Here is a 24,231-nt window from a genome sequence, read left to right on the forward strand (position 1 = left end):
ACTCCTGAAATCATTGCTGCACTATATGCTGACTAATTTAGATGTAAATTAAAAAAAAATTAAAAAAAAAAAACTAAAAATAACCTTATGTTAAGTGTGGCTAGCTCCTCATGCCCTTGTAATTGTAACATTGCCAAGAATTCTGGAGTCATGATTTCTTCATACCCTCTTGCCTTTTTCCAATTTTAGTAGACAAGAAGAAATAAGGGAGAATAGTACATAAGAAAAACATAATATGAAAAATACAAACGAAAACCTATTTCCTTTTGCACCTTTGCTCTTGGAATATTATTTCAAAATTTTCTGCAGTCTGCCTGCTTGGTTATAAAGTTCACATGAATTTAGTTAGATTCTGCTACCTCACTGCTTGTTCTCTTGACTTATGTTATCATCATCCCTTCTCTCTCTCTCCCTCTCACTTTATTTACTTACTTATTATTTCATCTTGGGGTTAAATCATGGTTTCCACCACCTTATGCTTTTTTGCTCGATGTCATTATTGTATGCGCTTTTGTTTGATGCAGGCAAGTCTTGGTGAATGTAAATACAGTGTGCACGAGTGATGTTTCAGTGAAACCTTACAGGAAAAATAAAAGTCGAAGTAGAAAAGAGGTATAAGAATCATTTTAAGAAGCACTAAAAATACATTGATGTTGGGGTAAAAAAGTGTGTGGGTGTTTTAAAGACGCAGAGATCTTTGGGGATAACGTTTTTATCATAAACTAATTAAAAGTAGCCTCATTCCTGAAAATAGAAAATTTAACAAGTCAATCCTAAAACTATCGTAATATGCGTATATTCTAACCATAATACTCTATCTTTTTACTTGCTGTAAATACTATCGATAAAATATTTAAAGCTATCTAGTTTGAAAGGTTTTCTAGAACCTATTCTACCTATTTTAGGTATGATAAAGCCGGCATCTTATTTAAAGAGCCCCAAGGATGAAATTGCTAATAATTGCTTTTCATTGGTGGTTTGTTCCAAATTTGTAGGGATAGATATGTATCAGATAATTTGTTAATATTAAACAAACAAACCAACAACAACTTTGTAAAAGATTAGAGGCAACACATTCCTGGGACCTGGGTTAACTTTTAGAGTCCATTTTCTGCTTGGTGCCTGACATATACACCTGTTTTTCAATACCACCTAATAGATTCTGATCCTGAAGCCCAATCTCCCAGCAGGCTCACTTGCATAGAAGGTCTGCTGGATGCTGCTGAAGAGCATGGGGCTTCCAAAGTCAGTCACTTCACTCAGCTGCTGCTTCGGAAGCACAAGGGGAATAAACTGCAGTCGGTCTTATCACCCCACAACCCGGAAGACAGCGCTGCCCTGAGAGTTTAGAGGTCGTACTCTTCACCCTCTAAAATACACGTCCAAAGTCCATGTGCTGGCTTAATCATTCCTTACCAGTGAGGTATATAATAGTTGGTAGCAAAAGAAATGATGAAATACATTTCTGTCAAATGGCGTCGTTTGGCACTGGGTAATTTGACATAAGCCATAGATAGAGATGTCTGGCTGCCGTGCAGAGGAATGACACCCCGGGCCTGGCAGATCACAGTCCATAGGCATGCTTGAAAACCGTGTCTGCCTTTAAGAGAGAGCCCTGTCGCCTGGGAAATTTGTAGAATGCTTTCTTTATCATCTCTATTTGTGTCAGAAACCTACTTCCTGAAAGCAATGAGCTAGATCTTAAAAAGAAACAGCGTGAGCCAGAGGCAAACCAGAAAAAAGAAAGCTAGAGACTTCACAGGTGTTCCCACCAGTATTTAGAAGAGGATGAGACAGTTGTGGTTTGGGAGTGATGGGAAAGGGAGCTCCAACCAGGAGACAGTGCTTTTGAAAAGACTTCCCCTGGTGTGGCTGGCATTGAGGTGGATTTATTGTTATTAGTGCACATTTCTAAGAAGACTCTTGAAGCTTCACAGCATTGGGGGCCCTTCAGATGGACAGATCAATGTGGTTGTTATGAAAAAAAAACACAACTGGTTTTGTTCCTTCCTAGTATTTACTTCTTGGGTTAAATAGGGCATAGAGCTGCTCATTGAATTAAACACATAATATAGTCTTAAAAATGCTTTGATAGTTTTTGCTACAAGAGGTTGAACAGATGAATTTGACTTTAATGCTTTAAAAGGAGCACAGTCAAACCTATTTAGTGTTTTAAACATGTCTCTTTCTTTCTGTCCTAATTTTTCTTATGTAAAGACTCTGTTTCTTCAGGCAGTTTAAAAAGGACACAACAAGTAAGTACTATTATTCAAATAAGTATGTGCTATATTCAAATCATTTATCTCAATTTTTATGTATTTAGATTTTCTGTAACATCTTAAGCAATATGGCTATCCTTAGGATGTTTGTTAAAAATAGTCCAAAATTTGCACACATTTTATAATATTTATACATATAAATAGTAAAAATAAAGCTATTGGTAACTTAACTTCATTCTATAAAAAGAAAAAGTAAGAATCATGTCAAGTTGAATGTGGATATTTCCCTTTTTATTTTTATAAATTTTTACATTTATTGTTAAGCATTTGCTAACCTCATGAGATTTTGAGAATGCCTTTTTGTTTTTTATGCTTCAAGGTAAGTGCTGAAGCTCAGGTTTATACCGATCCACAGAATGTCTGCAAACTTCAGCATTTGAGGTCTCTAGGACTCCTGTGTGACACAGAGTGCAGGAGTAAAGGAGACCCTGAGGCCAGTGGAAACCCTGCGGGGGAGTATCTAATGTCACATGGCCATCGGCTATCTTTCTCCTGACACGGTCTCTCTGAGAGTCAGTCAAGCACGTCAACTAGTACCTTGTGGAGTCAGGGCAGAGGCGAAAGGCCCCCAGAGCCAGCACATCATCGTAGCTGTGATCCTGACCCAGCTCTTTTCCGGCTGTGAAATCCCAGGTACGATGAGGCATTGCAGCCAGCGAGGTTGGGTGACCCGTGCCTGTGCTGTCGCATTGTCCAGCAGAGAAGGATAAAGTAGCATTTGCTATGGGAAAGCTGTGGACAAAGTTGGGAGGGCTTTGCATTGTTGCCCCAAGAACTGACTCCTGGATCCGTGTTAATCCATATCGAACGTTAACTTTATTCTGCAAATGAGGAAAGGAGTGGATCAGAATATTTCGGATGCAGAATATGATTTTTTTTTAATCCTGAGGTGTTTTAAGGAGTATGTGATTCTTTTTTAGACAGTATAAATCTGTGATTTTTTCCCCATCTTATCTCTATGGGTGCTACCTAACTGGTTAGCAATGAACTATCCAAAGGTTGAATTCTCTCTTCTTTTCGTTAAGTGTAATACAAAAGTTTGAAGCTTTGACAATAGGAGTATTTTTCTAGCAAAATAAATCCAGCTTTATATTTCCAAGTTTAGTTTCTTATTATTTTGTTATACAGATAGTCAATTAAAATACCACTAAACAAAAACCAGTTAGCTAGGAATACAAGGCCTTAAGACAAGATTTATAATTTGGCACTTTTGTAGAGAGAATATTTATTGAAAAACAAATGACAGCGTGTAGATACATTTTATCATTATTTGATGATTGTTCAAGTTTCCCAACAGTATAATGTAATTAAATGGTGAAATATTAAGATCTTTTAAAAATCCAAAATCCATATCTATTGAGGAAAACCAGTTATCTGATTCTTTCTACACTTACCAAAACTATTCTTTTGGGGAAAATGTCTTCTCCTCTTTAATCACTGTGTATTTTATTTCTAGGGGAGAGAGATTATTATGTATTTTTTGTGAAAATATTATTTCTATAAACCAAGTGTAGGTGAAGGATCATATTTTTGGATAGATATAAATAAGCTATTTTTATGACATCTATACTTGAACTAAGTATATATTTATATTTCCCATTTAAATATAACTTAATATTTTGACATATATTTACTTGAACTAGACTATCATTTAACATTTTTTATGCATGTTTATTTATATATATTTATAATATAAGTTTATTTTAACTAAAGAGTATCATTTACAGTCTGACATTGGGAATACTATATATATTCCTTGAGGCTCAGTTTTCCTCATCCACAAACAGAAAAGAAACCAATCACCACCCTCATTTAATGTTACTTCCTAAACTCCCTTTCCTTGAATCTCATGATTTTCATATTTTCCCCATACTTGAAAAAGGAGTCATGATCCACTGACTCTAAAGTTCAAGGGATAATATGAATGAATGAGCGGGGTCTGACATAAGCAATGTAGCAGGCGCAGTGTTGGTCAAATTGGTGTGTGTGTGTCCTTAGTAAGAAGGGCTTACTCTATTTGGTGTCAATATAATTGCCATTTGGGCATAACACAGGCACTAAGTGATCAAACATAATTTTCAAAAGGTGATATAAGCCTAGAAGTTTAGGTGAGTATGGAATATATCAATTATTAAATTTTGGCCATGAATTCAATGATTTTGAAAGAACTGAATGCTTAACATAACAAGCTCATAAATGGTCATGGACCGTTATTTAATTGTGTAGAATCTCTGTTGTAAGGCATTACAAAGATGAAAAAAAATTTTCCCTAATATTCCCAGATACTTGCTTTAACCTGTTTATTTCAGATGATCATGCTTATCATTCATTTAGCTGTCTCTGTTACGTAATGATAAATTTTGCCATTTTAATGCCTCAGGCCACATTGCACAGGATTCGAACTGTGTTCTTTGCCTACAGTCCTCAAAAATGAGCGAGTAGAGAGTGACGTGCACGAATCTGATATCACCCCTTTCAAGGAGACAGATGGACGAAAGATGTTCAAAGGATGAAAGGAGAGGTAAAGTTTTTTGTTTGCTTTCTTATTTTGTGAAAATATGATTTCAAGTAAGAAGAAGTGAAATCATGATAATTGGGTTTCTGTATATTTGACGTTATTTGTCCGGTTCTTCAGAGATCAAGGGGTATATGTAAATGTAAAATTCAAGGATATTTGTAATCACAGTAAAAAGGGATATTCATTTCCAATCCAGAATGAATTTCCATTTTGTTCCAACTCTGAGGGCTTTCCTAAGCTCAATGCTTACTATATATTTTGCTTTCTGAATCTGTACAGAATTGCCACGGCGTAAGGTTGCATTAACCCTGGGAGTTACATGTATTTTCCTCCTGCTGGCAAGCACAGGCTTAAGATATATGCGTGAGTATCGGGCACACACATGTTTTTTTTTTTTTTTTTTTATGAGAACAATGAGCTAGAGTGAAAAATGAGATACCATAACTGAACTTCTGCTGAGCCTTTGTAAACTATAGAGTCCTATAGAAATGTTAGTAATCATGATGGTGTTTATAATATCGATGACGATGATTTTGCTATTTTGCCATCACTTAGCTTTTATACCGCACGAAATAGTGTATGTCATGGCTGTAATGGCACAAAATTTTGCTGAAATGTACAGTGAGGTTTACATATATATTCATCTTTATATTTTGTGAAGGAGGAAGTTTTCCATATGAGCAGAGAATTGGAAAAATCTTTCTTTGAGTATTATACTCCTTATCATACTGCAATACTGCTTAAGTCACAGAGGAATATAAGATTGATCTATTTTTATATCACTTTTTATATTTTTCACATCGATTGTTAGAAATGTATAGAAAACACTTGTTTTTAATATCTTCTTCGTGAATTTTTAATCCTTTGGTTCATTAATTCCACAACAATTTTGAGTATCTTCTCTGGGTCAGGGATTATGTATAATAGATACTAAAGATACAGGAATTTTAAACAGTCAGCACTTAATGAGCTCAGTATAAAGGGGATTTTTTTCAAAATCAAAGTTATTCTTTTTTCAAGATGAGGTTTGTTTGTTTGTTTGTTTACTTTTGAGAGAGAGAGAGAGGGTATGCAAATGGAAGGGGCAGAGAGAGAGGGAGAGAGAGAGAATTCCAAGTAGTCTCCTCACCACAGATGCAGAGCCTGGTGCTGAGCTCAAACTCATCAACCGTGAGATCATGACCTGAGCAGAAGTCAGATGCTTAACTGATTGAGCCACCCAGGCACTCCTATTTATTTTTAATGTCTTAGTTATTTTTGAGAGAGAGAGAGAGAGAGACAGAGAGAGAGAGCATGAGCTGGGGTCTGGGGCAGAAAGAGAGGAAGGCAGAAGATCCTGGGTGGGCCCGGTGCTGACAGCAGGGAGCCTGATGAGCAGCTGGAAAACATGAACCCTAAGATCAAGACCTGAGCCGAAGTCAGACACTCGGCTGACAGCCTCCCAGGTGCCCTGTAAACAAAGCAGGTTTTAAAATAAATATTATTAGTGCTGGGGTCATGGCTTCAAGATATCAGCTGAATAGAATATTTCATGCTGAGGGCCAGAAAACTTTCCTCCAGGAGATAATAATTGATATGATGTAAAGGATAGGTAGGACTCAATCAGGAAGCTTGGGGTAGAGAGACTACTTATCCAGGCATAGAAAACAAGAACCAAAGAACTGGATGCTTTAGGAGAATTAAGAAGTAGCTATAAATAGGTTTGCCTAGGTATGCACGTTTTGATAATTTTAATATCTTAAGAAATTTTAGATCTGTTCTAAAAACAAAAGAAACCACTGAAAGGTGTTTTGTGAGGGAAAAACATGACTCCTGTCCCATGAGGCGATAGGGATTTGGGAAAGGTCAATCTCAACATCCGGCAAGTGGGTGGGAGGAGAAGATAACAGGATGTTTCAGGAATCAGTGTTAGTTAGAATGACTGAATTAGTAGAAGTAATGAAGGGTAGGCACCATATATGAGAAATCTTCAATAAGAAGAATTGCTAGAATATGAGTGCGTGAGGGAGACATTTGAATCAGTGATACCATTTGACATGAGGCTTACACACCTTGGTGAATGTATTCCACTAAATATTACAGAGAACACAAGAAGAACACTAAGTATGGTTTGGTGTTTGCGTAGGTGTGCTAATAACGGTAAGGGGTGAGGTGCTTGGATATATCAGTGGAGATGACCAGAAAGAATGAGATTGGTCTTGTGTGTTAGAGTGGGTTTTAACAGCAGTCACAGACCATCAGCATGTACATGGTGGTATTAAAACTCTGGAGATCAAGGAAGATGCCTGGATGAAAGATACTGGAAGATATCATAGAGGAAACTAGAAGTTGGACCATGCTCTACCTTGTGAAACCAGGGAGAGTAGATTAGGCTAGAAGAACAAGGGTGAGGCGGAGGATTCTTAGGATAAATCAACATTTGGATGGAGGTAAAAGATGAGTAAAAACAGTGAAAAACCATGATGCTTGGTTAAACAAGTAGGTGGGAGTCCAAAACATTATGGTATCATGGAGAGAAGGCAAAGGTAGTCAAGGGTTCCAAATAGTACGGGAGGATCAGGTATTATAATGGCTAGAGATATGCTTATTAAATTTGGCAAGAGAGAGGCCGAAATGATATTTTCTAGAGTAGCTCCAGTGGGATAGTGGGTATGGTCAAAGCCTGACTGTGATGGCTAAAACTCATTCAAACATTAGGAAGCAGAGAGGGTGAATCCAGTGAATACAGATCAGTCAATTCAGAGATCAGTGAATACAGAAAAGTATTTATTTTAATTATGGCTAAGCGAAACATTTACCAAGCCTTGAAAGTATGTGGATCTATATGATCTCCAAGGTTGTTAAAGGCAGTATAACCAGATACAAACACTTAGTGAGTTTGGTACTGTCTTCTACAGCTCAACATGATTCAGTAATTCTCACCCTAAGTGTATATCCAACAGACGTACTTGCACATACACAGAAATGAACTTCTACAGGACAGTGTGTAGCAGTGCCATTCACAATGTTGAACATCTCACAACTACTCAAATGATCATTAATGGGAGAGTAAATGAGATCTCTGCAATTGATTTACCAGTGGAATTTATGTGATAGTCAAGACAACCACAGTGGTATCCAGCAATATGCATGAATTTTAGCAAGAGCATATGAAATGGAAAAACAAAGCAAGAGCACAAAAGTTTGTGCATGTCACGATACACTTTTATAAGATGAAACAGTGCAAAACAAATACAATAAAGAGTAATATTTCAGGAAATACACAAAGAGGCAATAACACTATATATAAAATGTACGGAGGGAGTAATTGAAATGTGTATTAGTTACAGAGTGTGAGAGGTGTAGGGAGATGAGATGAAATGGCTATCAAAGTAAATAAATGTAATGCTTAAGGTCCTGGCTACAATGTGGGGTAGCTAACAACTTGCTAACTAAGGAAGAAAAACCAGTTCTGAGAGCAACGTGGTAAGTGTCTCATGAATGCAGGAATGTGAACAATCTTATGTTAGCACCCAATCTGAGAGTAAAGAAAAGAACTCTGTTACAAAAAAATATGAAAAAGGAGGACAGGAAGTTTGTGGGAAACTGACTTGAGATGATCATATGCAAGAGAAGGGAACCATGAGAAGGAAACTGTGGAGGGTTCAAGAGAGAAGTTGACAGTAGGAGATCAAGATCACCAAAGATTCGATACGGGATGAAATCCAGACCAGGGGTGAGAGTTTCACACTTGTTCAATGCAAAGCACATTTTTTTCTGGGGTAGAGTGAGAGATACCTGTGTATCTATAGGAGGAGGTGCAGGAAGGTGAGGAGAAGGTATCCATGCTGGTGACGGTTTCCATGCGAAGGAGCAGATGAGGCCATGTTCTGAGAGGGAGAGTCAAGGAGGTGCTCCATATTTTGGGCAAAGTATAAATACTTGAAATAGCTGTTGAATTGAGAAAAGAGTGTGATTCAAGAACTATACTGTGTTGTAATGAGAGGGGAAATGGTGAAGAAAATCTAAGCGTTGGTCAGCATTAGTTTGTATGTGTACAATTTTGTGATCTTTTTTTGTCACTTGAGTTTCAGAAACTTGAGGGGAGATGAGATGGTGAATGACAAGTGTGCTCCAAAATTGGCTATTTTATACATAAAAAAAAATTTTTTTTAAATTTTCAAGGAGGCTCCCCGCCCAACTTGGGCCTGACCTCACGACCCTGAGATCAAGAGTGGCTTGCTCAATGCAGTGTTAGCCAAGAACCCCAGTGAAGCTGGCTATTTTTAGATGTGCATAAAGACTATGCTGCAAGCTTCTTGGAGGTCCTGCCAAAATTAGTTCTGTGCTACGTGTCCTTGGATGGACAAAAAGGAAATAACAAGGGAATTGATTGGTGCTGAGAAATGGTAGTATTTAGGTACAGGAGGTCTTAATGTGGGTGGTTTTTTAAATGGTTGTTATTTATGGTTGAGAGAAAGAGAGGGAGAGCACAGGAGGGGTGGGGGGTGGACCCAGGGAGAGGGGGACAGAGGATCCGAAGTGGCCTCTGTGCCGATAACAGTGAGCCAGACGCGGGGCCCAACTCATGAACTGTGAGATCATGACTTGAGCCCAGGTCAGATGCTTAACCAACTGAGCCATCCAGGGTCCCCTTAAGGTATCTTTTCAATTCAGATCCAGTATATGAACAGTGGAATGGATGACTGAGTTGAACAGGGGTTATATTTATTGCCATGGAGTACATCAGGAGACCGTGAAATTGATGTTGGAGTTTTACAATTGGACGTTGCATTTGGTTCAGTGATGGGTGGTAGAGAGCTGGAAATGACGATTCCTAGCTGCCTAACAAATCCTTAAGGGACCTTTCATTTCGTGTTTGTACACTTAAAGAGCCATATACTGCGTGATTTTACACTTCTTCATTTGTGAGTTTGGAGAAGATACTGCCAATTTGCTCAGAGATTTTTCACTTACTTTTTGCATATTAGAAGTCACCATGTGTGCTCTTCCTCTATGTATATTCACTGAATTAATTATAAGCTTGTACTAGAGCGGAGTCAAATCCCTGGTGTTTAGCTTCCTGTGCAAATACTACATGTTAAATAAAATACTGGCTACTTCATTTCACCAACTTTGTAATCATTATTTGAAGAGTATGTGGCATAGAAACTAATAGTATATTTCACTTCCTGTTTACATTTCTGTTTTATAGAAGTTGATTCCTCTCTCACGCACTTCGAAAATAATGTATAGCAAGTTATCATTTTATTTAAAAATCGGTTTTATGTTCTGACACTTCGACATATTTTAACCTGGCATTTTCTCTGATCGTACTTTCGTTTAGTCAGCGCCACTCACTGTGCCGTTTAGAATTAGAGTAAGTGATTATAATAAAATGATCCATTGCAAGCATTCAAGACCTTATTTTTATAATATGAATTGAAGTTTTTCACAGGTGTTCTGGAGAAATCAGGCAAGATATGAAAGAACCAGAAGACAAGAATGCTTCCTTAGCAGAAGTTGAAGATCACTTAATTTTACTAACCACTACTGGTATGTACTGAATGATTATACTGATGGTTTACAGTTTTTTTCCTCCATGGAATTATCTCATTCTGTTCCATTTTAATGTATCATTTTAAAACTTTACATTGTATTTTGTCAAGTCCTTTAATTTTTCTCACTTTTTAAAATTAAATCCATTTTCTTTCTTATAGCTAATTGAATTCTTGACTTTCACAAAGTCATGTTGATTTGATTGAGTAATTTCTGCTTGTGGATGTATTTTCTCCAGTCTAGATCTCTTGGAACTAATACCATCCTCTTATATTCACTTAGGTGGATTTCTCCTGAAGGGAGAACTGCTTCCTATTGTAGCAGTGTACCTGTACTTGGGAAGTCAAGATTTCTCAGTGTCATCTTAACGATGGTCTGACGTCTGTCAGTCTCTGGCAACACAATTTGACCCCAAAGCTATTCTCAACATGAGGCTTTTGGGATACAGGAGAAGCACCTATTTTTTAGTCATTCAGTCTGATGTAAGAAAGATGTATGCATACATGTGTATATATATATATATATATATATATATATATATATATATACATACATAAGGAAAGCATAGGTATCTAAGTGGTCTTGTGGTTGAGGATCATGTGGCTTTGGTTTCAAGATAAAGACCATGACGCATTACTTTTTCAAAAAAATATTATTAAATCCCAGCTGGTTAACATATAGTCTGGTAATTCATTCAGGAGTAGAATTTAAGAAATTGTCACTTATATACAACACCTAGTGCTCATTCCAACAAGTGCCCTCCTTATTGCCCATCACCCATTTGGCCCTCCTGTCACCCAACAGCCCTCCAGCAACCCTCAGTTGGTTCTCTTTATTGAAGAGTCTCTTCTGGTTTGCCTCTTATGGTTTGCCTCCCTTTATGTGTTTAGCTTATTTTTCCTTTTCTTCCCCTATGTTTGTCTATTGTGTTTCTTAAATTCCACATATGAGTGAAATCTTATATTTCTCTTTCTCTGACTGACTGATTTTGCTTAGCACGATACACTCTACTTGCACCCACATTGTTGCAAATGCAAGAGTTCGTTCCTTTTGATGGCTGAGTGATATTCCATTGTAGAATATACCGTCTTTACCCATTCATCGGTGATGGCCATTGGGCTCTTTCCATGATTTAGGTATTATTGATACTGGTGCAATAAACATTGGGGTGCAGGTGACACTTCAAATAAGCATTTGTGTGTCCTTTGACCAAATGCCTAGTAGTGCCATTATTGTTTCTAATTATAGGGTAGCTCTGTGTTTCATTTTTTGAGAAACAGACATGCTGTTTTCCAGAGTGAATGCACCTGCTTGCATCCCCACCAGCAGTGCAAAAATGTTCCCTTTTTTCCACATCCTTGCCAACATCTGTTCTTGCCCAAATTGTTCATTTTAGCCATTCTGGCAGGTGTGAGGTAGGATCTCATTGTGGTTTTGATTTGTATTTCCCTGATGATGAGTGATGTGGAGCATCTTTTCATGTGTCTGTAGGCCATCTGGATGTCTTCTTTGGAAAAGTTGATGTCTTTGGCCCATTTCTTCACTGGATTATTTGCCTTTTGAGTGTTGAGTTCCATAAGTTCTTTATAGATTTTGGGTACTAATCCTTGTCTGATATTTCACTTGCCAATATTTTCTTCCATTCCCTCCATTGCCTTTTAGTTTTGCTGATTGTTTCCTTCGTGGTGCAGAAGCTTTTTATCTTGATGAGGTCCCAATAGTTCCTTTTTGCTTTTGTTTCCCTTGCCCCTGAAGACATGTCGAGTAAGAAGGTCTTGCAGGTGAGGTCAAAGAGGTTGTTGCCTGTTTTCTACTCTAGGATTTTGATGGTTTTGACATTTAGGTCTGTCATCCATTTTGAGTTGTTTTTGTGTATGGCATAAGAATGTGGTCCAGGTTCATTCTACATGTTGCTGTCCAGTTTTCCCAACACCATTTGCTGAAGAGACTGTCTTCTTTCCATTGGATATTGTTTCCTGCTTAGTCAAAGATTAGCTGGCCGTACATTTGTGGGTCCATTTCTGGGTTCTCCGTTCTGTTCCGTTGATCTATGTGTCTACTTTTGTGCCAGTACCATACTGTTTTGATGAAAACAGCTTTGTAAAACAGCTTGATCCAGGATTGTGATGTGTCCAGCTTTGGTTTTCTTTTTTAACATTCCTTTGGCTATTTAGTGTCTTTTGTGGTTCTGTACAAATTTTGGGTTTGTTCTAGCTCTGTGAAGAATGCTGGAGTTATTTTGATAGAAATTGCATCGAATGTGTAGATTGCTTTGGGTAGTGTCAGCATTTTAACAATGCTTGTTTTCCAATCCATGAGCATGGAATGAAGACGATGACACATCTCAAGGAAAATGGTACTGCCGTGGAAAAAGCTGTTACCACTTTTCAAAAGAGGAGAAAACTTGGGAGAGGAGCATGGTGTCATGCCAAGATCTGCAGTCTAGTCTCCTGAAGATTGATACTAAAGAGGAGCAAGTATGTCTACTTTCCTAAACCTGAGTAAATGCTTTGAGTATGCAATGCATGTCTGGAGTTCAGATAATTGTTTCGACTTTTTCCAATATTATTTGGCATGTTGTTTTGAAGCACTTTGTTAACTGGTGCAGATTTGTCTATGGAAGAGACATAGGTGTAACAGTGACCAAGAAGAACCATTGATTTAAATCAAGAAAAACAGCCATTCTGGGCATGCCATGGAATGATTTTCAGTCTTTAGTATTGTATATATTGCTTCTTAACACTTAGTATGTTTCAGACGGCTCAGCATTATCTTCTCAGGGCTAATACAGGGCAAAAGAACAACTGCTTCAAGGTTATGAGCATTCTAAAGAGATACTTCTCATTGTACTGAGTTCTTTTGTTCCTTCATCAGTATATTGGAGGGATTCAACTTCAAAGGAAAGATGAATCTCTCCCTTCATGGCCATGGAGAAGAGGTTGAAAAATGAAGCGGTTGAATGTAGGTAGAATGATTCTTTTTTTTTAAATTATTTTTTTTAACATTTATTCACTTTGTAAGAGACAGAGAGAGACAGAGTGCAAGTGGGATATGGGCAGAGAGAGAGGAAGACAGAATCTGAAGCAGGCTCCTGGCTTTTACCTGTCAGCACAGAGCCTGACGCAGGGTTCTATCTCACATACCGTGTGATCATGACCTGAGCCAAAGTCAGACACTCAACCTATGGAGTTACCCAGGGACCTTGGAATGATTCTTTGGAAATGATTTTTTTTCTTTTGCTTATAATCCAGAATGACAGAGAAAGCATCTCTTTTCTAGAAGAGAAAATGTAGATCACATTTGCCATTACTTTTAATGTTTGGCAATATAAAGCAGTAGAATGGATTTTGTGGGGTTCCTTCTAATGATTCCATAAATATTCCATGCAGGCACTGAGTTCTAGTTACATGATCTAGTTCTATCAGTGATATTTCTATTAGTGTCTTGTGAAGGATGAATTAAAAGCCCTATGTTTTCAAAAAAGAAGACGAAATAAAACCCAAACCAGGCCAATACTCAGGGGCATGTGGTTGGCCCAGTTGGTGGGCCATGTGCCTCTTGATCTGTGAGTTCAATCCCATGTTGCATGTAAAGCTTACCTAAAACAAACAAACAAACAAACAAAGTCCTGTGTTTCTTGTTTATAAAATTCTTATTAAAATAATGTATTGAATATGAATGATTCACTCATAAGTATGAGAAACAAATGAAGTACACATTAGCACATTGGTTCAAACAAATTTTAAAAATCCAGGACCTAATAAGTACCTTGATTAATTTCAACCTCAGCTGTTATGAATCAACTCAAATGGCTGGAGTTTTCTTCTTTCACAAATTAAGTTTATTTTTAATCCGTATTTCCCCAGTCATTTCCAATTCAGTTTTCTTCAGTTTCAGTCCTGCCATTGAAGTTTCTGGACTTCAGAGTTTCAATGAAACTTCTTATACTTGTTATCCCTGTTTTTCCAGGAACTATCTAGAGCCTTTGAAATTTCCTGAGACTTTTGCCATTGTTTAGAGCAAAATCTGAGTTTCATAGTCTAGCACCTCATTTGATGAGGGCTTGGCTCTCAGTATCTGAACTGGGCTGCTGGTACACTCTCTGAACCGGAGATCGACTTTGCTACAGAACAGCATTACTCTGACACCGGTGGTTTAGGGTTTGCCATGTTTTGCTGCTTTACCAAGCCCAGGAGTGTAATGACAGCGGGGCTTAAGTCCATTGATATTGGGTTTGATACCTATGCATACCCCTAGCATCTAGCAAAATTATGTGAGTGAAAGAATCAAGGGACATTTAACATCACTGTTTATTCGGAGACTTAGAAATGATAACATCTATTTTTGCCACACTTCTATAATTCCCATCCGTTTTCCTTAGGCATTCAATATACACTCTTCAAATTTGTCTGATACAATGTAATTACTGTGAAGAAATATTGATGCATGTGTGTATTTTTGGGTACATTTGTGTTTGAGAGAGAGAGAGAGAGACTGAGAGAGATTCAATTATATTGCTTATAGCCAAGGACATTAATTTGTTACTTTCCATTCAATATGCCAATTGGAATAATGATTACAAAGAACTTACAGAATTTTTATGGTAGAGATATTTTAGACACTGCATGCATTATTCAGTGCCCACACTGTTAACACAGACTGTATAATATCCACTGCATACAGAAGGAAAATTCTCAAGGAAGTTTTATTTCCTTAGGTGTGTTGAGCAAATTAATGGGATACAGAGTTTTACCACTTGTAGCTATAGTCTCTTCATTTTCACTGCTGTATACTATTCCCCAATGTGGCTAAGAATCTCTACAAGATAGAAGTTTGGGTTGTTTCCACCTTTTGTGGTTAGGAACAGTCCTTCATGAATCATTCTTAGACGTGTCTCAGTGCAAAACTCTCTTGTGTGTCCTCACTTCTCTTGACCACAAATCATCGTAGGAGTGAAACATAGGGGACAGGGTTCCTAAAGGTCCATTTTCATGTGATAATTTAAAATTACATTTCAATACGATTTTAGCAACATTTTGAAAGATGGATTTGATATCTACCATCCCACAAAGTTGTGCTGTTATTTTTAATTCTGCCAATTAAATCCTAGTAAAATATATCCTGTTGGCTTTGATTTGAATTTTCCTGATCTCTAGTGAGCTTGGCATCTCTCTCTCTATTTCTTGGCTATACTCCCCATTTATTTGAAATATGTTCTCATTTGTTGTCCATTTTTTCTCTTATTGGATAATTTTTTTTCCTTGTTTATTTCTAGAAATATATGGAGATTTGTTTTTTTCTAAGTCCATCCTGCCCCTTTGCTGATATCTTGGATCCAGTCACAAAGACTTCAGTGAGTCCTTCACTAAAGCATTTCCATTCCTGTGTCTTCTCTACCCCATGGAGAAATGAGCCTGCCTGTTCCATTTATCATAAAAGTGTTTGAAGATAAAAGTGCCCAGTGTTTTATTTATGAGTCCTCTGTGGGTAAGATGTTTTCACTGACGCTATGAATAATACTAATAATTCCAATTTTGTCACAGGTCCTTATTCAATCAAAAATAAAATACAATCATTGGATTGGATTAAGTAGAGTTCAAGAAAGCGGGTATCACTGGAAATGGCTGGATGGCTCACCCCTATCTCAGCAGCTGTAAGTTTTCATTTCATGGCCTTGCTTCCTTTCCTGCTCAGTAACGGATTGGTAGATTATTGGTGAAGAAGAGGAACAGATCCTTGAGGACTTAGGGAATATCTTTCGTTCCATTTGATTTCATTTCTTAGATAGGCAACTGAATGCAAATCTGAGACCTCAAGAGACCCAAAGAGCATGATTTATTCCATGTTCTTTAATGGAAGGTCCTTCCAAACGCAGTGAAATGGCATTTTGCTTTTGTATCTTGTATGTCCTATGGTACAAGCATGTCCACAGATATGGTTGCAGGAAATGGTAAAAAGATAATGAGGAGAGAAAAGTGGCTAAGGCAGCCTCCTCTGTATGTGAAATTTGTCCTGTTTGCTTGGTATCATTCGAGAACAACAACAAAAGATCTTTTTCCAAAGGAGTCATTTAGTAATCTTACAGCTCTAATGTGGTGTTTAATATCATACAGGTTATTGTCTAACACATGTCCACAAGAATTTCTGCTAGCCATGTTTCAATAATCAGTCACATAGGTTTGTCAGTTGATGTCTACAAAATGAGTTTAGAAAATGATGAAAAGTGATCCGTTGTAACTAAATCTAGCTAACATGGGGGACAGTATGGGAAACATGGGCTACTTAACAGGCTGTTTATTGATGGCCCACAATGTGCCAGGCACCCTTCTAGCCACTGAAGCTATAGTGGTGAATGAAACACGCTACAGTCTTCTGCCGTTGTGGATACTACATTCCAATGCAGGCTTGATGGAGCTCTTGGTGATGAGTGATGACAATCTCAACGTGCCATGTGAATTTCATGGCACATTAGGGGGTGATACATGCTATGGAGTAATGTGAAATCTCTTCCTTTTTGCTACAGTGCAAAGTGTCTTTTGTTTATGAAGGTAAGAGGGAGAGATTTCACTGTTTTCAGTGGAGTGGTCAGGACAGACTCCTTGAGAAATGAAGTGCATACAGCATGTTGAATGAGAAGGGCATGTGGATTAGCTGATACAAATGCATCCCAGCAGTAACAACAGCTGTGGTCAAGACTCAGAGGTAGGAGTGTCCTCAGCATTCCTGAGGAAACAGCAAGAGGGCCTGGGATGCTGGAGCAAGGGGAACGAGGTGGGAGAGAAGTAGGTCAGAGAGGGAATGACGCTGAGAGCATGCGGGGATCAGAAAAATGTAAGACCTTGGATTGGTTCCTGAGGGTCATGAGAAGCTATTAGAGGGTTTTAAGCGGAGGAGGGACAAAAGCTGGCTCCTGCTTTGGAGACGCACTCTGGACAGTCTGTTGAGCTGAGATGGCCATGTGGCCAGATTCTATACTTGTTCCAAAGATGTGTTGTGAAATGGACAAATCAGGGATGGTGTCAAGGTTTTGGTCCAAAAGTGGTAAGAATGACGTTCCCATTAACGTTAATAGGGCATATTTGGAATTCAGGTTTAGATACAATGGTAGTAAAACTGTTAAGCACTTAGGTATGTGCGGGGGTGTCGCATGGGCCTTGTGATAGATGATCATGCCTATCAGGTGAGAGATCTGTGCCTGGGATCCAAATGTTGTGTGCAGCAGTGAATAGACTGTGTGACAAGTGCGAGGTTGGGTTGATTCTCGGGAATCTAAGGGCTGAGCCCTCGGACACCCTCATGTTTAAGTTCATGTTAAGATAAGGGGACAAGAGGATAACCAGAAAACATCACCGAGAAAAGTGCTTCAAGAGACAGAAGGAAACCCATGAAGGGGCAGCGAGGGCAATGGAACCCCCTACAAAGAAGTTCTACTGAAACAACAGCTGAATGTGAAAAGTTGGGGACACCTCCATTTTATTTCTTTTTTTTTTTTTTTTTTTTTCAACGTTTATTTATTTTTGGGACAGAGAGAGACAGAGCATGAACGGGCGAGGGGCAGAGAGAGAGGGAGACACAGAATTGGAAACAGGCTCCAGGCTCTGAGCCATCAGCCCAGAGCCCGACGCGGGGCTCGAACTCACGGACCGCGAGATCGTGACCTGGCTGAAGTCGGACGCTTACCCGACTGTGCCACCCAGGCGCCCCTCCATTTTATTTCTTGAAATGGTTACTTCCCATCAGATTCCTGAGGATTTGGGTGAAAATTAAAACTAAGAAACATTTTTTTTCTGGACAGTGTAGCCCAGCCTTCACATTTAAAATCCAGGTACCTTAGGCTCATGGCCCAATTTCACCGAAGTCTAATGCTTCGTTTGGTGTGGAAGACATTAGGCTCAGTGGAGAAAAAGTGGACTCTATTTTAAGTGCAAATCAGCACCTTTTTTGCTCAAAGTGAGGCTAGCAGTGGAATTGCTTGCTCTGGGCACATCAATCTGAATTATAGGCGCTTGGAAATATGTTTATATGTAATTGCATTGTATCACTTCATACACATTCTTTATCTGATCATTTCCCAGACGTGTCAGGAGTCTTAGGAGCATATTTCAAGTGTATATGTGTAACTCCCTCTACCTCGCAGTCTACACTACCCTTTGTACTTCTTCACTAGTTCCAATGGTCCATTGGCAACATTTCATTAGGTTTGGATACAATTACGCTTCCTAATCTTAACGCTATATGACCCTCTCAACATTTGTAAGGCCATTGAAATAACTGCACATATGTTTTCGATTTGTGATAAATTTTGTCTGAGAAATGTCTCTCTAAAATGAATTTATTTTCTGGTGCAGGAGTTTCCGACAGAGTTTTTCTCATGTGAAATGTGGACACATGAGACCATCAACAATTTATACTGCTGACTGTAGTAAACTCTTCCGTTACATTTGTGAAAAGGAGTTCTCTGGCCCTGATAATTAAAGAAGCGCTGTGATCAAATGTTCACTATTTTCATTCTTTAACAGCGGTAAGGAAAAATACAGGGTATTCACTCAAATTAGTCAACTATGCATGGCGTATGAAGGATTATGATCTTTCACACATCCCTCAGCATGGATAAAAGAGTAAGTTTTAGAAATAGTAAAATCAACTATCCAGAAATGAAGCTTCTTTTTTTTTTTGAAATTTCAAGAACCATTCCATCAGAGAATGTGAAAAAAGTTGAGTGTAAGACTTTACATTTAAAATATAACTAAAAGATCTTGATTTAAATAGGTGGTGAATACATTTGCAATGTTCACAGTATAAGAGGTCCTAAATGATGAATACATCCTCTCAACCCATCTTGTACTGTATTCACCTAGTTGCCACCTCAGAGGCACACATGTAACTGGTTTATATAGTATTCCAGAGGTATTCTAGTAAAGTACAAGTATACACAGGTCGTCTGCTAAACAAAATGTCATGTGCCACAAACGACAGTAACGATCCTTTATGTTTCTGTTGAAAATGTACCACGCGTGTGTTCCATATCAGTACATAGGTAGCTGCATTACTTTGTATAAATTTCTGCAAATGTCACACTGATAAATATTTTATTTCCAATGGATGTTTAAGTTTGTCCCAGAATTTTAGAATTGTGTGAATGAAAGCACTTAGTACTGTATTACTTGCCATAGAGCGTATATATAGGGTAAATGTCTAGCAGTGTCATTTCTGTGTCAAAATGTGTTCACATGAAATTTGCATAGACGTTGAATTTACAATAGATGCTCTACATCTCTATCTGCAGTCAGCAGCATTCAAGAATTCCTGCTTCCTCACTTGGTTACCAGCGCAACGTGTTATCAGTGTGTTTGAAATGCCAATAAAATCTTCAGCAATTAAAAAAAATGTTTATTTGATTCACTTCAATTTACGATGTCCTGTTATTTGTGTCTCTGAGCATGTGTTTATGGTATTTCTTTTCATTTAAAGTGTCTGTCCGTGTCTTTGTGGATTAATATCACAAACTTAAGTTTGAGCAAAATAAAACCCAGACACAAAATCGCTCCTCCTATAACATTCCAGTTATTTATAAGGTTCTACACCAGGTAAGTCTAACCTATGCTATTCGAAATGAGGACAAAATTTCCTGCCATATGGATTTATTCCTAAAACGAATGGTAATGGTAAATGACTAATCTTTAACATGGTGCAACGTTATGCTTGGAAAGAAACCATGTCCAAGGTGCATCTCAAGTGCTGATAATACGGAGTGTAATAATCTGGGTGCTGGTTACAGGGTGTTGTAGTGATCCCTTGGGCTGCCATGACAACTACCACAACCTGGGTGTCTTTGAACAACATACATTAATTTTTTCATTGTTGTGGAGGCGAGAAGTTTAAAAGTGAGGTGGCAAGGTCAAGCTCCGTTTGAAACTCTTTAGTTTACTCCGTTGGAATAAATTCTTCCTCGCCTCAGAGAAAGTCATGAAGAAAATTTAAAAAACGTTTTTGCCGTTGTTTGTTTTAAAGGATAAATTTGGCATAGTTTGAACTGGATGAAAGCAAATCATCAAGAGATCAAAATATGTGGAGGCAGTTCGATCAGTGTTCACAGGGAAAATGCTTACATTGGAAGCAGCTTTTCCCATCAAGAATCACAACTTCTGCCTTGAGAAAGTAGAATGAGGAAAAGACATAAAACCCAAATCAAATAAAGGTGGAGATCACAAAATGAAGAGCAGAAATCAGTGAAGTTGGAAATAAAAGAAATAATAAAACAAATATAACAGTGAGTTTTGCAAAGGCCGACAACAGTGATAAACCTCCGGCTGGACCGATCAAGAATAGGCCTAAATGAACAATTTGAAGCATGAATGGACAGACATTGAAGGATTTACTGATGATTATAAGGGAACATGATGAAGAATTGTTTGCCAATGAATTCTAAAACCTAAAAGACATTGATTTCTGGAAAAAATTGATCTTTCAAAACACAAGAAGAATTTGATAACTTGAACTCATTGTACATCTAAGATGAGCTATTCAATTTGTAGTTAAAACATTCTGGAGAGAACCACAGATGGGTTCTCTGGTGAATTCTGGTAAATATTTACTGAATAAAGAATAAAATTTAAAAAGGAAAAAGAAACGTGTTCCAGGAGACAGAAGAAAATTGAAAATGTTCCAGCTTATTCTGTGAGGCCAGTGTTACTTGGATAGTGAAACCAGATAGCCAAGAATCCACAGCCCATGTGCACCAAACAAGCAAAAATTCCTAACAAATAGTTGCACATTGAATTGCATAGAGCAATTTATTGAGAAGATTATACATCATGATGGAGTGGGGTTTATTCCACATGTGCAAGATTAATGAATTGGGGTGATTTACCTGAATGATAGGCTGAGGAAGGAAAACCACATGATAGCCCTAGTGGATGCAGATAAAGCACCCCAAAGTCGCCATCATTTCATGATAAATCGTCTCAGTAAACTAGGAATAAGTAAAGTAGGAATAAGTGAGATTTTCCTCAATATGATAATGACATTAGAAAGAAACAAACCCTCCAGTTAGTAATCTACTGAGCTGTGAAAGATTGAGTGCTTTCCCTTAACACCGGTAAAGAAGCAAAGATATCTGGACTCATCACCCCTCTTGACCATCCCAAGGGAGGCCATTTCAGTTCGATACGCAAGAAATAAAAAAGGGATACAGATTGGAATGCAAAAAGGAACGACACCCATTTGCAAAGGACATAATTGCCAACATAGAAAATCCCAGCGTTTCGCCTCATTCCTCCTGACGCTAATATGTGAGTTTAATTTGGTTCCAGATCAAGGACAGTATGTTAAAATTCAGTAATGTGTCTATATGCTAAAATTAAGCTATTGGAAATTGAAATAAAAATACCATTTACAGTGGTATTGTCACATGCTAGACCCTAAGACCTGACCTTTACTGCCCACCAGCTTATACTCCCCGAACTTTGTCCCACATTTTCCCTTAAGGGCATCTTCTTTCCAGTTTCTCTCTTAACTGTGGCAGGTGGAGAGCAACACCACCCCCCAAGCAACAATGACTGTTCTGACAAAAGCTTCAGCCTGCTAGATCCCTCGAACCAGTTTGAGTGTCACCCTGACTCACACCTGCTCAGATGGACCATGGAGTGACCTCTAGAATGATTGATAATATCTGTACCTCATAATACTAAAATCTCCCCCCAGTGAAGAGCACAAACCTTATTTACACAACACACAGTGTGTGTGGAGGCCTGTTTCCTTAAGGTGCATGTGTGACCTCATGCCCTCCTCTACATATGGTGATGTGGATCCTCTTTTTCATCCTAAGTCTAAAAAAAAAATAAAGAAAGAAAAAGAAAGAAAAACAAAAAAGAAAAGCAACCGATTCACCCTTGTTTGGGGAGTCACGACTTTGGAAGTTACTCCCCATGATCTCCTTATTTGCTGCAAACAAAGTTTCCTTTATGTGACAACTCAGTGTAATTTCCTTTTGTGACTCACCAAGGAGCAAACTCACATTGATTTGGTTATAGTATCCCATTAAATTAACAGTGTGTATGTGCCAAAATGTATGTACCATCTATATGCTGGAAATTAAAAAAAACACTTATAAGAGAAATTAAGACAAGTAAATTGATAACTATACTATCTATGGCCCTGGATGGGAAACTTCAAAATGGTTATGATTTCTCTTCTCTCCAAATTGATCTAAGATTTAAGGCATTCCAAATCAGAAATCCAGTAAGATTTTTTTGTTGTTGTTGTCACTTACATTCTGATTTTACTTTTTTTTTTTTTAATTTTTTTTTCAACGTTTATTTTTTGGGACAGAGAGAGACAGAGCATGAATGGGGGAGGGGCAGAGAGAGAGGGAGACACAGAATCAGAAACAGGCTCCAGGCTCTGAGCCATCAGCCCAGAGCCTGACGCGGGGCTCGAACTCACGGACCGCGAGATCGTGACCTGGCTGAAGTCGGATGCTTAACCGACTGCGCCACCCAGGCGCCCCCTGATTTTACTTTTTTAAATACACTTTATTTTTAGGACAATTTTAAATGCACAGAAAGAAGATGCAAAGATAGTACAGAGTTCCCAAATATTCTGCACTCAATCCCCTATATTAACATGCCATATTAGTATTGCATATTTGTTATAATTAAGAAGGCAAAACTGATATATTTTTTGTTATTTAAAATGCATAATTTACTCAGATTTTCTATTCCAGGATCTCATCCATGTTACCACATCACAGTTAGCTGTCATGTGTTCTTAAGTTCTCCCTTGGTGTTACAGATTTTCCTTGTTCTTGGTGATCTTGATAGTTTTGAGGAGTACTTTCCAGGTATTTAAAAAATATATCCTTCAGTTGAGATTTGTCTGATATTTTTCTCATGCTTAGACCGAGGTCGTAAGTTTGGGGAGGAAGCCCACACAGATACAGAGGCAGTTTTATTATATTATATCAAGAGTGCATGGTATGGGGGCGCCTGGGTGGCTCAGTGGGTTGGGCGTCCGACTTCGGCTCAGGTTGGGTGTCTGACTTCGGCTTAGGTGGCTTAGGTGGTGATCTCAGGGTTCGTGAGTTCAAGCCCCGTGTTGGGCTCTGTGCTGACAACTCAGAGCCTGGAGCCTGCTTCAGATTCTGTACCTTTCTCTCTTTGCCTCTCTGCCACTAACGCTCTGTCTCTTTCAGTCTCTCAAAAGTGAGAGAAAAAATGAGTTAAATAAAAAAAATAAAAAGAGTGCATGCTATGAATATGGCCTGTCACTGTTGATGATCACTTTCTTCAGTCCGGTACTATTTGTCAGGTGTTCCATGGTAAAGTTATTCTTTGTTTCCCCTTCCATATGATTCTATAATGATTTTTTGGAAGGAAATCATGATGTGCAGTGCGTACTTACAGAGCGAGGAGTTATGCCCCTCTCCTTGAAGCGGGAGTAAAATTATACTTGGAATTGTATTTGGAATTCTTCATGCAAATTTTGTCTCATTGCCCCCATGTATTTATTTGATCAATTCTTTTATACTGTTATGGACTGATGGATATTTGTTTTATATTTTGGTTTATAGTCCAATAGTACTTTATTTATTTTGTTGCTTAAATTGCTGTTGCTTTAGCCATTGGGAATTCGTTCGTCTGGTCCCTCGATCCCTTTGACACACCCCGTTCTTTGAAGCACTCCCCTGTTTTCTAGTAATACACATGCTCCAGGCTCATATTGTATATTCCTACCCCTCACTTAAAAGCAACCATTTCTGCAAGGAGCCCAGATTCCTTTAACTGGGTATTGGAATTATAATAAAATTATGGCCACTAACTGACCTTTTTTTTTTTTTTTAATGTCAAAGAGAAAGACAGATACCATATGTTTTCACTCTTATGTGGATCCTGAGAA

The 24,231-nt window shown here is 38.2% G+C and overlaps 1 protein-coding gene across 1 annotated transcript; it reads left to right on the forward strand.

The window, feature by feature from the left end:
* The first annotated feature begins 5,318 nt into the window (after window positions 1-5,318).
* LOC147579325 (NKG2-D type II integral membrane protein-like) lies at window positions 5,319-18,828 on the forward strand. Its single transcript, XM_086715129.1, has 5 exons — window positions 5,319-5,413; window positions 10,235-10,332; window positions 12,667-12,812; window positions 15,879-15,988; window positions 18,684-18,828. The coding sequence occupies exons 1-5, from the start codon at window positions 5,319-5,321 to the stop codon at window positions 18,808-18,810; spliced, it is 576 nt and encodes a 191-aa protein (XP_086571255.1). The 3' UTR covers window positions 18,811-18,828.
* Window positions 18,829-24,231: the final 5,403 nt, after the last annotated feature.

Source organism: Puma concolor, chromosome B4 (assembly GCF_028749965.1).
Source record: "Puma concolor isolate L17-30 chromosome B4, mPumCon1.1.hap2, whole genome shotgun sequence".
Classification (NCBI taxonomy): Eukaryota; Metazoa; Chordata; class Mammalia; order Carnivora; family Felidae; genus Puma; species Puma concolor.